The following is a 14960-nucleotide window of genomic DNA, read 5'->3' as shown; positions in this document are numbered from 1 at the left end:
ATAAGATAGATCATTGAGAATTAACAACTGTAAGATAAAGTACTCAAGATGTGGTATGGTTAGTATGGAATGAATAAGGACGTAGCTGCTTGTTAACCATTAGTAACTGGGTAAATAGCAGCTCCAGGTCGAAACTGATAAAATATCTGATTATTTTTGATTGATCTTTACACTTGGTAATCTCTCAAATCTGAATGATTATTTTATGATTACCTGTTTATTAGTTACTCATTTTGTGTCCAATATTATGAAGTGGAGTACCATGCGTTGTAGTCACTCAGTACAATGTTTAGATTAACAATTTATTGTAGTCCTAGAAACCACTCAAATTTTAAGTTTAACTAGCAGCAAGTTCAATATTTTTCCCTGGTTAACCAGCTTAATTAGTCTTTCTTTCCTCGAATCACCGAGTAACTTTGCCAATTTTAGTGTAGATAAACTAGCTGATACCTACTCATTCTTTCTTTGATTGACTTTCAATTAGGTACTTAGTCATTATCCAGTAAATATGCAGATTTAGTGTAGATCACTGCGAGTCACCTACTCATCCTTTCCTTAACAGGCAGTTACTTACTCTTTCTTTCAAAGGTTAACAAGTACTTACCCACCAAATCTTTCTATGATTAAATAGCAGTTATTCATTTTCTACTTGAATCATTTGCTGTTTAAGTTAAAACTTGGAAAAAGAATTACAAACTGTGATACAAAGTTAAAAGGTCTGAAACACTTCGAAAAATTTACAAATACTGATGTTAAATTACAAAGTCTAAAACTTTCACAAACTTCCAGACTTTTAAAACACTTGAAACAAATTTACAATATCTGATACATAATTACAAATTCTTAAACACTTTAACAAAACTTGAAACAAAATGACAAAGTCTGAAACAATATGACAAAACCTGAATCATTCCCTTTCTGTAAGATACTGTTAGATGTAAATTTATTTCAGGAGTTGTAAACGCTTTCTATTCGTCTCAGCTCGTATAAAAATGTTTTGTACATTTGTTTTGCAAAATGTATATTTTTTTTATTTGGTTTATGGAATGTAAAAATATTTTTAATAGAAGTGTTTCAGACTTTGTAATTTTGTATTGCACTTCTTTAGTTATTGAATTTTCTTTGGTCAACTTGCAGTCAGCTACTCATTGTTACTCAGTAACTATTCCAATTTTAATGCAGATTATTTATCAGTTACTCATTCTTTCCCTGGTTAGGCATATAATTACTCATCTATTACCTTGTAGCTCTTTAAATGTCAGTATAGATTGACTAGCATTTGGTTATTTATTGCTGACAATTAATAATTATGCCATTTTAAAAAAAGTGACACCAAAATTGTTAACTAGCTTAGATCAGACTATTTAGTACTTGATAAAAAATACACATTTAAATAACTTTGTGTGATATCATATATTACAGTGGGAAATTATTCATTTTCTCTAAAAACTTAAACTTTATTTGTGTTACTCTATATACATTGATCATATTGTAAATAAAGATACTTACAGATATCAGTATATTATTTTATCCCAATCTTCAATTAACCAGTCAGCTGTCCATTTGCATTGTTGGTAGTGTAGTTTGCAAGTTTGTGGAAGAAAGAATGAATGGAATAGACAAAGAAGAGTAATCTTTTTCTGAGTCTACACACGTTCCAGGAATGTAAAGCACTGTCAGCGAGGGTCCTCATAAGTGGAGGAAAAATAAGCCTGTGTTTGTTTGCTCGTGTCTATATGCTGACCGGGCACTGTCAGCACAAAATGCCATGTCTAATTTACGAGACTGAACACAGCTGTGCACACTTAGCGAGTGAGTGCATGCGTGTGTTTACAAGTAAACAAATTTATTCAAAGAGAGCTGTGCTTCAAAAAAAATTACACCATCGTTAACCAGATGTTTGCCTGTATACCCTGTAATGAAGTGTCACCGTCAATAAAAAGCATGCATGTTGTTCATACTGGGTACAGACATGCAGAGCCTGCATCGATATCATTTACATAACATTACACTCTGTTTAACAAGTACTGTTGTCCTGCGCACAACTACAACATATTTAAATGTATATAGACATATATATGTATATATTTAAATCCCTATTTTTATGTTCTTTTATCTTTTTGCATATTTATGTTCATCTAGTCTACTACATAAATTTTAGGAGTTCAATGCATCTGTTTCCAGGAGATTACCAAGAGCAACGAAAGCACAGATTTCAGTATCTTCTAATTAAGTCTGTAAATTGATTCTGTTTTAATTCTGTACTTTCTCTCCTCTATTCAGGTACCTCCCTGAGGTGATGGGTGATGGTTTGGCCAATCAGATCAATAATCCTGAGGTGGAGCTTGACATCACAAAGCCAGACATGACCATCAGGCAGCAAATCATGCAGCTGAAAATCATGAGCAACAGACTGAAAAATGCACTAGAGGGGAACGATGTTGACTTTCAGGATGCAAGTGAGTTTCTTTTGAATGTTTTTACTGTTTTAAAAAAATAAGCATCAAGACTTTTGTATGCAAACAGTTTTACTGTCTTGTTTTGTCATAAACTTTTAATGCACAAAGCACACCACTTCACAAAGTAAATCATGGGTTGGAATCACCATGTCATACCAGAGTCAGAGGCAAATTGGGTGATAGGATAATAGTTAAATAGGACTGTGATTGAGCCCTTTACAAACATCTTCTTCTCTCTCTGATGACCTCCACAGGCGATGACATCAGTGGCTCAGGCAGCGGGATGTGCATGGGTGGTCAGTGTACTCGGGGCAGACCAGGATTGTACGCTCTCTCTCCAGACAACAACCGAATGCGAGGCGCTGCATCACCTCAAACCCGCCTCTGTGGTCTCCTGCTGCTGCTCCCACTGGCCGTCCTGCTGTTTCAGCGATGATGGACCTCCATGGCCTCCAGTCAGACTCTGAAGTTGGACAAAAAACGAGGAGGACAATGAGGGGTTTGGGTTTCGGAGGAACAGAACTTTACTTTGCCAAAAAAAAAAAAAAAAAAAAACTTTTTGCAGGAATGAATGAACATTTCCTTTGAGGAAGAGCAGCAAAAACTGACAGTGACATTATTCATTACTTTGTTTCGCTCTGTTTTATTGTCGTAGTTTGAGCGTGGTTCAGTTTGTTGAGCTGGTTTCAATGGATGCTTGCGATGAGGATGAGCAGAAGAAGACGGAAATGAAGAAGAGGAAGAAGATCATGAAGAGAATTGTGATCAGGATACTGTTGAGGATTTATTGACACTTTATGAGGTGTTTTTAGGAGGAAAAAGCTCACTAATCAAAGGATTAGCTCTGATATGTGCATTCATCAAGGCTTTTTTATTTGATTTAATTTTTTATCTCGAGTCGAGGTCTACCTTAACAAACATTGTGTAAGTTGTAAATGTTTGTGTACATTAGCAAAAAGACTGGCACCATATTGAGCCATGAATGTACAGTATAATGCAGATATTGGCAACGAACCCTCCCATTCTCTGTGATGTAGTCGTCCAGATGTTTTTGGTGTGTTGGTATAAACGGTACTTTACACTCAGTAGGATTTGTTTGAAATGTTGCAGATAAATGATCGCACTCCTGAAACATTTGAGATGTTGTGATTGCAAGATTTTTACGTCACGTTGACTGTAAACAACCATTTCAAAAGATAAATCTAGAGGATTCAACAGCTTTTTGAATCAAATCACCTCCTTTGTGAAGAAATAAGCATCTCATCAAGCGCAGATAGTCGAGCAGTTTCCTGAAATTGAAAATTATTCTGACAGAGCTGAAATAACCTCAAAAATACTCCACGGGGAACATTTCATGTTGGGGTGAAATGAGAGAGGACTTCTTGTGGAATGCACACCTGCAATGAGGAAGTGAAATGAAGGCTTAGAGGCATCACAGAGGCGAGTAAACAGCAGGTCAAACCAAAGCACTTATTACACTGTACACCTTTTTTCTTTCTTTTTTTTTTTTTTTACATTTCCTGACAGTAAATGTTTCACATTTCTGACAGCCTTGAAGAGGTTTTGTAGCTACTTATCTTACAACAGCAACTGTTTTATTCCAGTTCAGAGTTTTTGTACATACAGTTTAGGATGTTCACAGACTATACGTAAGCCTGGTGAAATATCTACTCCCAGCATGCCTTTCTTTCAGTTTACTCTACTATACAGGTACATATGAGACTCCTGATTCACACAGGTCTCCTGCACACACACACTGACACACTGGGGTTGTGTATTAAGCAGATTTTTATTCATTGGTGTATTTAATCACACATTTCATTCATTAAACTCTGATTGTCCACGTCGACTTTTCATGTACTTAATGATTTCATTATTGGCATTTGTATATTAAAAGCTTCATGTCTGTCTTAAGCTGAGATCAGACTACCTGAACTTTTTGTCTGTTATGGTGGTCCCTGTGTCAGATAAGGTGATCGCAGATATGATACTACATGGTGGTACCCAGTAGGGCTGAATGATTTGCAAAAATAATTCAGTTGCGATTTCTTCGCTCAATATTGCGATTGCAATTTAATATGTGATTATTATTATTAGGTTCCTCTTCTTCTGTATTCTTCAAAGATTCAAGCAATAAATCATTCTATATTGTAACCTACATTCAGTCAGGAACACTCATCATAATTTAAACATTTTATTGCAGGGTTGATATACTGTTTTTACTTGGCAGAGAAGGCTCTGCCAAAAATATGCTCTCTGGGTTAATCAAGCAGCATGCTTTGACTATCCAGGGAGTGCATAGCTAGAAATCCCCATTTGGATGGATAATGACATTGAACTGAAAACAAGGAAATTATTTCAGATTCAACTAGAAAGGCACTCAGAGAGCGCAGACCTCAGCCATCAGCCCTATCTCTCAATAGTGAAGAATCCTTTTAAAACATTCCTGGATCCAGACGGTGATCCGGATCACTCCGAAAATCTAATTCGCCAAATACTCCCTCCCTGGTGGGGTGGAGACACAAAGGCAAAGCACTGGCTTCACTATGTGTGGACTGTCATGGCGGAAGCATCCATGGTCTCCACAGACGACTGAAAGTCATGGCAGAGGGTGAATATTCCTCTGTTCCCCCCAGCATTGTGAGTATTCTCACTACAATTCCCTGTCTTTCTATCTGTTACGCTCCAACTCGTCTCCTTGACCAGGCGTGTGTCTTTCAAACTCTATAAACTCCAAAACTTTGAATAGAAACACACCAAAACATACTTCTGGGATTGAAGTTACTCATGTCCGCCATCTCCTGGTGTAAAGTGGTAACAGCGCAGACCTCCACCATTAGCCCTATCTCCCAATAGTAAAGAATCCTTTAAAAGATTCCTGGATCCAGACGGTGATCCGGATCAGTTCTAAAATCTGATCAGTTCTTCCTCATGCCATTTCTGACATTTCATGAAAATTTCATGAAAATCCGTCCATGACTTTTTGAGTTATGTCGCTAACAAACAAACAAACAAATAAACAAACAAACAAACCCACCCGATCATTTTATACATAATGTGCATAAAATCTCTGCTGCTGCAAAAATGAATGAATAAAACTGGTATTTTGACACATTTCAAGTTAAAGAAATAGTGCAACTTCTGCAATTTGTAAATTGCAGCAGACCATATCACAATTTAATCTGATTTGCGGTTAATTGCCCAGCCTTAGTACCCAGCTGATCATCACAAATGATGTCATGGTGTAAGAAGGAAGAGGGACCAGGCTACAAGACAATGAGGAATACTTTAAACAAACTGTATTAACTTTGCTCTTCTGTCTTTATTTGTCTGTCCAAACATTATAAAAACAATAGGACGCTTGTCATTTGCCTTGTGTTTAACCTTGCATAGATGTCCTTTTGGATGCTCTAAACTTGCTGAGTGAGGAGGCTGAGCATTGGGAATGCATGTCTCCTGGGCTGAAACAAAGATCCAGGCATTTGGGGACGCCTTGCATACTGCCATCTAATCTGTATCTGTGAATGGTGAGAAGTTGAGCAGTTCACCTACCTTGGAAGCATAATCCACTGACTATGAAGGCTGAGATCAACCCCAGACTTAGACTTGTGCATGGGGCAATGAGCTCACTGAGCAAGGTGGTGTGGCATGTGGACGAAAGTCAGTCTTTTGGTCCTTCTGGTCTTGTGAGGCCTGCAGGTTGACTGATGGCCAGAGGCACCAACTGGATTCCTTTGTGACATCTCTTTGGCACATCTTTGGGTATAGCTGGCAAAACCGTGTGTTGACGTGCTCAAGAGACTGGGGATAAGAAGGGTCAGCTGCCTGATACGGGAACTGCTGGTTCCTGGGCCTGTTCCAGCACACTGGGTGCCCAGGACCCAGTGGGCTGGTTCAGAGGCAACCACATACGTCGTGGAGAGGACAGCTGGGAGGCGAGAGCAGTACAGGACCAAAGTGTATGCAGTGAAGTGTGAAAACCAGCATATCCTTCCACACCTGACATGGCCTAACTTGTTTTATCACAGTGTTAATAAAGTCATTGGATATGCAATCAGCAGTCTGTAACTAGCGTTTTATTTTGAAATTGATAAAATCCTCTGTGATTCTGTGTCTTGCTTCATGTCTGGGACTGATCTATACTATTCAGCTTGATGCGTGCTGGAATCAGCTACACTGGAAATAGACCAGGTGTAGATTTTGAGCAGAGTAGAGCAGAGTGACTCCTCTTGCATGCTCCAGAGATGGACCTCAGAGCATGCTGTGGAAAAACAGATTGACTAGAGAGGGCGTTATTTGCTGACAGACTCTGGGAAACAGGCTACTCTTTGCTGAAACAGTATCTTCATTTTTGTAAAAATACCACCAGATATTATCCTGTTTTCACTTTGATCCTGCTCCATAAGCTAGTCAAACGCCACTTCCTGCTTGCCAAAGCTTAGCCCAGCAGTGCATGATGGTTTATATGGCTCATTTTGTGACCATCAGTCGTACGCTACTTTTCACAGTTGCCAAAAATCTGGACTCACTACAAAAGGTCGAATGCCTTGCAAAGTGCACTTTGCGATGATTTGTGGGTAATTTTTAGCACATCTTTGTCTCTGCAGCCCAGCACACTCCCTGTTTCCGCAGCAGGACACTTAAAAATCATCCCACTCCACGGTACTTTTCTCCTTTTCCAGGCGAACTCATCTCCCCAGCGGGACGGTGGTTATAAATAAACATATTTCTCTTTGTAACAAGCAGTGACAGGCCTCATGTGGTCCTGCTGGAGAAATAATGGTCCAGGTTTTGTGTGCAGGGATCACAATCCTGCACCATTGTGGAGGTTTGAGTTTAATATTCCTCTGATGCAAACAGCAGAATAGAACAGAGCTCCAGCCTGAAAGAGCCACTCAAATACTTTGAATGATGCAAAAGTCAAAGGTGATTTATCAGATTTGTTATTTTATCTGTGGGTTTGAGACTGAGAGGACCTGATTTGAACATCTGCCTCGTGTCTTTTCTATAGCACGTCTCTGCAGAAATGTTTCTTGTCTTGTAATTGAGAGTGATGTGAAGGGAAGTGTCTGAGCTGAGTTTCTCAGAGATGTGGGAGGACACGTGCAACAACTTCAGTCTAGCATGCTGTCTGCATCCAGACATGAAGAAGATTTATTGAAGCTCTGTGCTGCTCCAAAGCTGTCTGTCTAAAATCAGAATTTACTCAATGCCGAGTCTCCAAAAGTTCCTCCTGAACAAACAGCTCAAAAACTTCTTAAAGGGATGCAACAAAACTGTGGGTCAGGTTACCTCTACCTAGGAGGCATTAAGCTGATCTTTACCAGATTGTTAGAGTTCAAGCTGTGGCTTAAAATAAACTGAGACATTGCTAATTAGTTTTACAAATGCTTTTAAATGCTAGCTTTACAATAAAAAAAAAATTCTCTCTTTGTCTGCCATACAATGTAAGTGTTTGGGATAACTGGCCTACATGTCTCTAAATAAAGATGATTCTTGTAGAAGAGTATGTTGTAGTGTTGTAAAAAAGCTGAAGAAGCGGTGTTACATGTTGATAAAGGGGCTATCCATGCTGGAAATCAATGTGTCACAGCAGTGGTCCATATTGTCTTGTTGTCGAGCAGCATTTTGGTCTCTTTTCAGACAGTGTAAGAGTCAGAAAGCTGCAGGTGATGAAGGATATAAGAGCCAGGACTGAAACTTCAAGAGTGAATTGATCCAAAGCCATCAGGGACTGAAATGTAACTGACCTTTATGTTTCTTCACCACTGATTCTGGTCTTGATGCTTTAAAAACTTCAGTTACACAGACTGACGAGGGTCAAGAAAGTCGGTGCTTTATAACCTTGTCACAAGGAATGCACAGATGCAACTTTTTTCCTTGTTTTTTTTTTTTTTTTTTCATTTTTTTTCACCCACACGTAAGCTGAAGTAGGCTATAATCACATGCACATACAGGATCCTTTGGATATACTAATGCAGAGAGCAGTTCTTGAGTTTGATAACTTGCTCAGGGGCAGCTTGGCAGGTCTTATACTTTCGGTTAACAAACTGCTACCAAAGGGGCCACAGAATAAGCTGTGGTATAGAAATAAGTATCTACTTTCCATCCCAAAGTGGTAAAAAACAAAAAGCTAACATTTTTTGTGTAGCTTATCTAAAGGGGAAGTCTCAAACTAATGAAGTTATGGCTTCATTGGCTCCCTCTATACAGTCTTTAATTGAGTCTGTATCTCCCAAGCATCAACTTTTAGTGCCAGTCTAGGGCATCCCAAGAATATGGTGTAGCATGAAAAAGATTGATGTTGTTTATTTTTTCTTATTAGCAGTGGTGTAGTGGTCTGTGCAGAGGTGGTTATCCTCCTTATTTAGACGTGGTTATACTCTATGGAAACTTAAAACTAAGTGGGTTCATACCCTGCATACCAGCAGAAATCCTGCACTACACCACTGCGTATAAGATCTATACGACTCCAAACAGAGTCAAAACAAGTTAAATCCTTTCATAAAGTCCTTAATCAAAGATGATTATCTACTCACTGGAGCTGAGATGCAGATTGGGAATTTGCTGAAGATAAAGGAGCTCTCGGTTGGTGTTGCTCTTACTGTGACCTGTTAGGTTCGGCAAGCCCGCGGCTTGTGCGTTCTTCAAACAACGAAGCACGAAGAAGTATGTGTGGCGCAATGAAAAATGAGCTGCATGTCATTTGAAGCTCAAAATACATTGAAAAATGAGGAGAGAGACTCTAAAAGAAGTGGGAATAAGGGAAACCCCACTTCCACAAGGCTGGCTATGGGCCTGCTCTGTGTGAAGCAATAATAACTTTTTAAGGATGCAAATTACAAAAAAGTTGGGGCACCGTAGGTTTAAAAGAGACATATTTTACCCTTTAAAGACAAGTCTATATTGGTCTCAGAGGTCCCAAAACATGCCTGTGAAGTTTGTTGCTGAAAAAACACTAGACATTTTTGCATGTCTAAAACACCCTCTGTTTCAGCCCAGCTCAGAACAACTGTTTCTGTGTCTGTGTCTGTGGGTTAGAGTGTTACTTAGCTTTATGACTCCACCCCCGACCACGCCCCTCTCAGGAAATAGATGTAACATGGTGGATGTGGCTCTCCTGATCCCTAATCTCAGCTTGCAGAGAGGATCAGGAGAGGAGGGTGGAACTTTCTTACCAGAGGAGAGGGCCAACCGAACCTGGAGGCGGTGCTAACTCCCTATATGACATCATGAGAGGAAAATCTGAGAATGGCTTGTTTCAGCACACATTTTCTGAAAAGTGGAGAAAGAGAGGGAGGAGGGAATGGATTTTTCTGGTTCTTGAGGGGATTGTGGACAGGCCAAGGGTACATATTTTTGTTAGAAAAAGCCTGGAAAAGTGATTTTTATATAGTATGTCCCCTTTAAAGTATAAATAAAAGCAGAATGCAATTATTTGCAAATTTCATAAACCCATATTTTATCCACAGTAGAACATTAACATGTCAGAGTGTGAAACTGTGGCAAATACCACGTCAAAAAAAAAAAAAAAAAAAAAAATTCGTGGCAGCAACACATCTTAAAAACAGTAGTGATAGGGAAACAAAAGCCTGGAAAAATAAGAAACACCTTGGGAAGCATTTTACAAGTATTTAGGTTAACTGGCAACAGGTCAGTAACATGACTGGGTATAAACGGAGCATTTTAGGTCAGTATTGGATGAAGGTAATCTTCGGGCCCAGAGGTGGCAATGTATTAATATATAAGAAGAAGCCATATGTCAGAAATGCCACTGCCTTCTCTGGACCTAAGCTCATTTAAATGAACTGAGGCAAAATGGAAAACTGTTCCATGGTCAGATGAATTAAAATTTGAAATTCTAAGAAACCACAGACACTGTGTCCTGAGGAAGAGACGAGCAATCCAGCTGTTATCAGCACACAATTCAAAAGCCTGCATCTATGATGGTATGGGGTTGCATTTGTGCCTATGTTGTGGGCAGCTTATACATCTGGAAAGGACCTTTCAGTGCTGAAAGTAAAAGGTTTTAAAACAAAATATGCTCCCATCCAGATGTCTCTTTCAGGAGAAGTCTTGCATAATTCAACAAGAACTTCATACTACATCCATCACAACAGCAGGGCTTTGCTGTACAAAAGTCCGAGTGCTAAGCTGGCCCACTTGCAGTCCAGACCTTTGACCAATAGAAAAAATTTGGAGCAACATAAAATGAAAAATCTAGCAGAAAAGAACCAGGACTATTAAGCAGCTATAATCCTACATCGGACAAGAATGGGGCAACATTCCTGTCCCAAAACTCCAACAACTGATGTCCTCACTTTCCAGATGTCTACAGACTTTTGTTAAACCAAGAGGGGATGCTTCACAACTGTATACATGGCCCTGTCCCTACTTTTTGAGATGGGTTGCTGCCATCAAATTCTAAATGAGCTAATATATTTTTCATGAAATGGGAAAATGTCTCAGTTCCAGCATCTGATATGTTGTTTATATTCTATGATTTACACAGTGTCCCAGTTTTTTTTTTTTTATTGGGGTTGTACAAAACAAATAGTCTAAGTTTGTGCACAAATTGGCTTCTATACTGTTCCTGGGTAATCTTTGCGATTGTACCAAAAAAAAGATGTGCAACTAAAAAGGTGCATTTTTGACCCTGTTATATTACCATGCAGTTAGTTACACGTGTTGTCATTGAAAAATAATTTTTAAAAGCTCAGCAACTTTAATTCCTTCCAAATATAACGAGGTATGAGCCATTCACACCTGTTTATATCCCTGAGGAAAAAAGAAAGTAAACAGAAACCCTGCACGCTTATCACTTTTAATGCTGTACTGCATTTTGACCGCTGGGTGTCGCTGCCCCCTCACGCACTACAGCCGGGGTGGGGGGGAGACCCGGACCCATTGGGCATTCAGCTTGGGTCAGGCTGAAAAAGGACGGGTGATTGGTTTACGATCCGCCATCCTCGCTCCTGATTGGACACAAAGGTGTGAGCGAGAAGTGGCTGGGAGAGGAGAGAGAGAGCAGCAGTGTATCCGCTCCAGTCCCCGCTGATTCTGCCGGTGCTGCACTGTCAAACACAAATCCACACTCTGAGAGCTGAGATGTGACTGTTCACTGGAGGAATACAACGTGTTTCTGTGGGATTTTCTTTCTTTCTGTCAGCCGGAAAATGGGAGAGGACAGACGGGGAGACATGTGGACCATGCCGGCCACTGTAGCTGCGGTGCTCGTGTTTGTGATTACTTCAGTCTGCGCGGTAGAAGGTAGGTGTGCAGAGGTTTATCAGTGCTCAGATGGTGCAGAGTGAAGAATTAATGCATACATGAACTGTGATTAAAGATGCATTGTTTAACACTCATAAAGCAGCCTTAACTTTGTGTCTGCATCACTTCTAAAACAGTAAAATGTCATCTTCAGTGCTGCAGGATTTATCACAAGAAGTTGGGCTGGGTGTATTTGGGCTCTCATTCTAGGCTGTCAGATTGCAGTGGGATTTTGAACAGTGCAGGAATGTTACTGTGCGTGAATGGAGGTTGAGCATCTTATTGCACTTTTTCCAAAAACATATGGAGGATTAGAAATGGCTTAAAAGTGACATTTAAACAGTTGTTATTCAGTGTTGCAAGGCAAAAAGGGTAGTCTCTGAATCTGAGGGGCTTAACATGGATTCCAAATGCTACAAAGTATGAAAATATCTGATCTCAAATTGCATTTCTGCATAAAAACTCAATGTTTGAGGCTTAAATTCGACATGCTCTTTAACTTATACTGCATTTAAAGGCAGGTGATGTGCTGTTGGGGATTTTAGACAGGCGGGACTGTTACTGGCTTCAATGGAGGGTTAATATCGTTGCACATGTGTCAAAAACATGAGAAATGGCAGCCTGCATGCTTTGAAATACACCTTTTATCTGCATAATTACACTTATCCTCGATTCTAACAGAATGGAAAACAGTCTAATTTTGAATCAGAATGGCTTAAAATGCATGCAAAATGCTACAAAGTATGCCAATAACAGTCTTTTTTGACATCTTTGCATCTGCTGCAACATTAGAGGCTTAAAGTAGCTATGCTCTTTAACTCGTATTGCATTTTAAGGCACTTTATATGCTACCATAGGATTTTTTAACAGTGCAGAGATGTTACTCTGCCTTATGTCTCAGTGCATGTGTCACTGATGTGTGAAACATAAGACACTGCATACAAAACAACCTGGAGCATGTAAATACAATTCCTACTCCTCTAAAAATGTTTTTTGTGTGTGTATTTTCACTATCGTCTTGAATGTTTTTACTATAAAATGATCATCTAATGAGTTTAAAAGGCATAAAATACATGCAAAATAGCTCTAAGCATGGATTAATCTTAATTCAGATGCCATTTTTGATAATTACACATAATTCTATCGTAATGGAGACATAAATTAGACATGCCCAAATAGTCTTATTGCATTAAAAGGTAAGTAATGCTCCAAATATGAATCAAAACATTGCTGTGTCTGACTGTAGCTCTCCTGAGGCAGCAAAGGGAAGCATAATTAAAGCTCATAGGTGCACAGTAGCTCCATGTATCTACTCCCTCCTCCCAAACATCACCTCCTGCTCCTCCTGCTGTTCTCCCCATGAAGCATCATCTCCCCTGCTCCTCCTCAAACATCACCTTCTGCCCCTTTTGTTGCACCTCCCATATCTTCTTTTCAAGCATTTCCCACCATCACTGCTCCTCTCAGAGCTTCACTTTACACCTGCTGCCCCTCCGTATGCTTCCTGCTCCTTCTCTTACTCCTCCCTGGGCATCTCCCACTGCTTCTCATCTTTTCTGCTCACAAAACAGGACCTCCTGCCTCTCTGGCAAAGCCTCACCCAGTGATTCTCCTCTGGCTTTGTCTTGTCCTTCTTTCTGTGTTGCTGCTGCTGCTGCTGATTCTTCCTATGCACCATCTCAAGCTCCTTCTGCTGCTCCTCTTGAGACATCAATCCCTACTCCTGCTCTTCTACCACCTCCCTTCTCTGAAGATTAACCTGCTCCTTTTTCTTCTCATCTGTTATGACATTCTGCACCTTCCTCTGATCCTCTTCCTGTATCACTTACAGCTTTGACATCTCTCTAAGCATCTCCCCCTGTTTCTCCTGCAGAACCACCCCTTCTTCCTCCACAAATATCCCCTCCTTCTACTCATCTATGTTAGTTCTCCTAAGATATTACCTATATATCCTTCTAGTATTCCCTCCAAAGTAAAGCCCTCCTGCTTGAACCTGGATTTTTGTTGCTGCTGATTCCTTTGTCTCTTGTTGCTCCTCCCCTAGGAACAAACTCTAACCCTGCTCCTTCTACTCCTCTTCCTTTATCCTTCTCCTCCCCTTCTACTCCTTGAGCATCATGGATCTCCTTATGGTGATGTTGCTGATCCTCCACAAGAACCACCTCATGTCCATCCGCTAGCATCACCTCCTGCTGCTCCTATTTATAATCTTTTACAGATACTTCCTGCTGTGGATCACCCGTGGATCCTTCTCGTGCTCCCTCTAAAGCATTGCGTTCTTTACTCTGTACTCTGTTCTTCACGCTCTGTACTCCAGGGCCAAGCCCTAACACTAGGATTAGAATTAGGGTATCAGCCAGGGCCCAGGTTAAGACCCGAGTTGCCTGATTGGATGTTCCCGATGCACAAACTTTGGCCCCCAACATCCCAGGCCACCCCCTTGTAGCCTTGCTCTGTTCTCCCAAGCCAAAACATAAAGCTACGGTTAGTGTTAGGGTACAAACAGTGGCTGAGATAGGTGCTTGGTAGAGAACAGAAACACGTGTCTTAAATGCATTGGAATGAAAGAAAATCATGTTTAAAATCCAATTAAAATCATAGACAAAAAAATGTTTTGATAAAAGGGCCAAAAAAGTTGGTCCCCAAGCCATGAGCAAGGTTAGGTCAGGGTTAGGCCAAAGGGTGACTCATCAGCTGGATTAGGGTTACATCCCAAGTTGTGCGATTGGATGTTCCCCATGTGCATCATCTGATCCTGAGGTCCCCGCACCCCTTTGAGGTCCCTAACGTGCCAGGCCACTCTCTAAGAGCCCCACTCTGTTCAGTGATACAAAATAAAACCCTACAATTAGGGTTAGGCCAAGGGACGATCCCAAGTTGTGCGATTGGATGTTCCTCATGTGCATCATCTGACCCTGAGGTCCCCGGACCCTTTGAAGCCCCCTGCCGGTCCCAAGGGCCCCAACCCTATTTCTCTTTTTCGGGGGTTACGTTAACCCAACAGGGGCCTAACTCTAACCCTAAACCCTATGGTTAAGCCTAACCTAACTTTACCTGACCTGACCTAACCTCACCTAATCTAATCTAACCTCTAACCCTAGGGTTAGGCCAGGGTACAGACTTGTTCTTCCACATTTATCACCTGCTGTTGCTCCTCTCTATCATCTCCTTATGTCGCTGCTTCTAGCTGTGCATTTCCAATTGAACTTGCTAGTTTTCCTTCATTCCTTA

The 14960-nt window shown here is 40.4% G+C and overlaps 2 protein-coding genes across 2 annotated transcripts in view; both read left to right on the top strand.

Annotated features, from left to right (window-relative positions):
- The window catches only part of LOC121512398 (glypican-1-like), a 74190-nt gene extending 69862 nt beyond the window's left edge, over positions 1 to 4328 (top strand). Inside the window, exons 9-10 of the mRNA XM_041791652.1 lie at positions 2284 to 2459; positions 2714 to 4328. Coding sequence (XP_041647586.1) covers positions 2284 to 2459; positions 2714 to 2895 — 358 coding nt within the window. The 3' untranslated portion in view covers positions 2896 to 4328. The remainder of the gene's footprint in view (positions 1 to 2283; positions 2460 to 2713) is intronic.
- A 7191-nt stretch (positions 4329 to 11519) lies between these two features.
- LOC121512356 (ephrin type-B receptor 1-like) overlaps positions 11520 to 14960 on the top strand; it is a 157811-nt gene continuing 154370 nt past the window's right edge. The window contains exon 1 of the mRNA XM_041791590.1: positions 11520 to 11729. Coding sequence (XP_041647524.1) covers positions 11636 to 11729 — 94 coding nt within the window. The 5' untranslated portion in view covers positions 11520 to 11635. The remainder of the gene's footprint in view (positions 11730 to 14960) is intronic.

The sequence above is a fragment of the Cheilinus undulatus genome, linkage group 7 (assembly GCF_018320785.1).
Source record: "Cheilinus undulatus linkage group 7, ASM1832078v1, whole genome shotgun sequence".
Lineage (NCBI taxonomy): Eukaryota > Metazoa > Chordata > Actinopteri > Labriformes > Labridae > Cheilinus > Cheilinus undulatus.
This window is presented reverse-complemented; position numbering and strand designations above follow the sequence as displayed.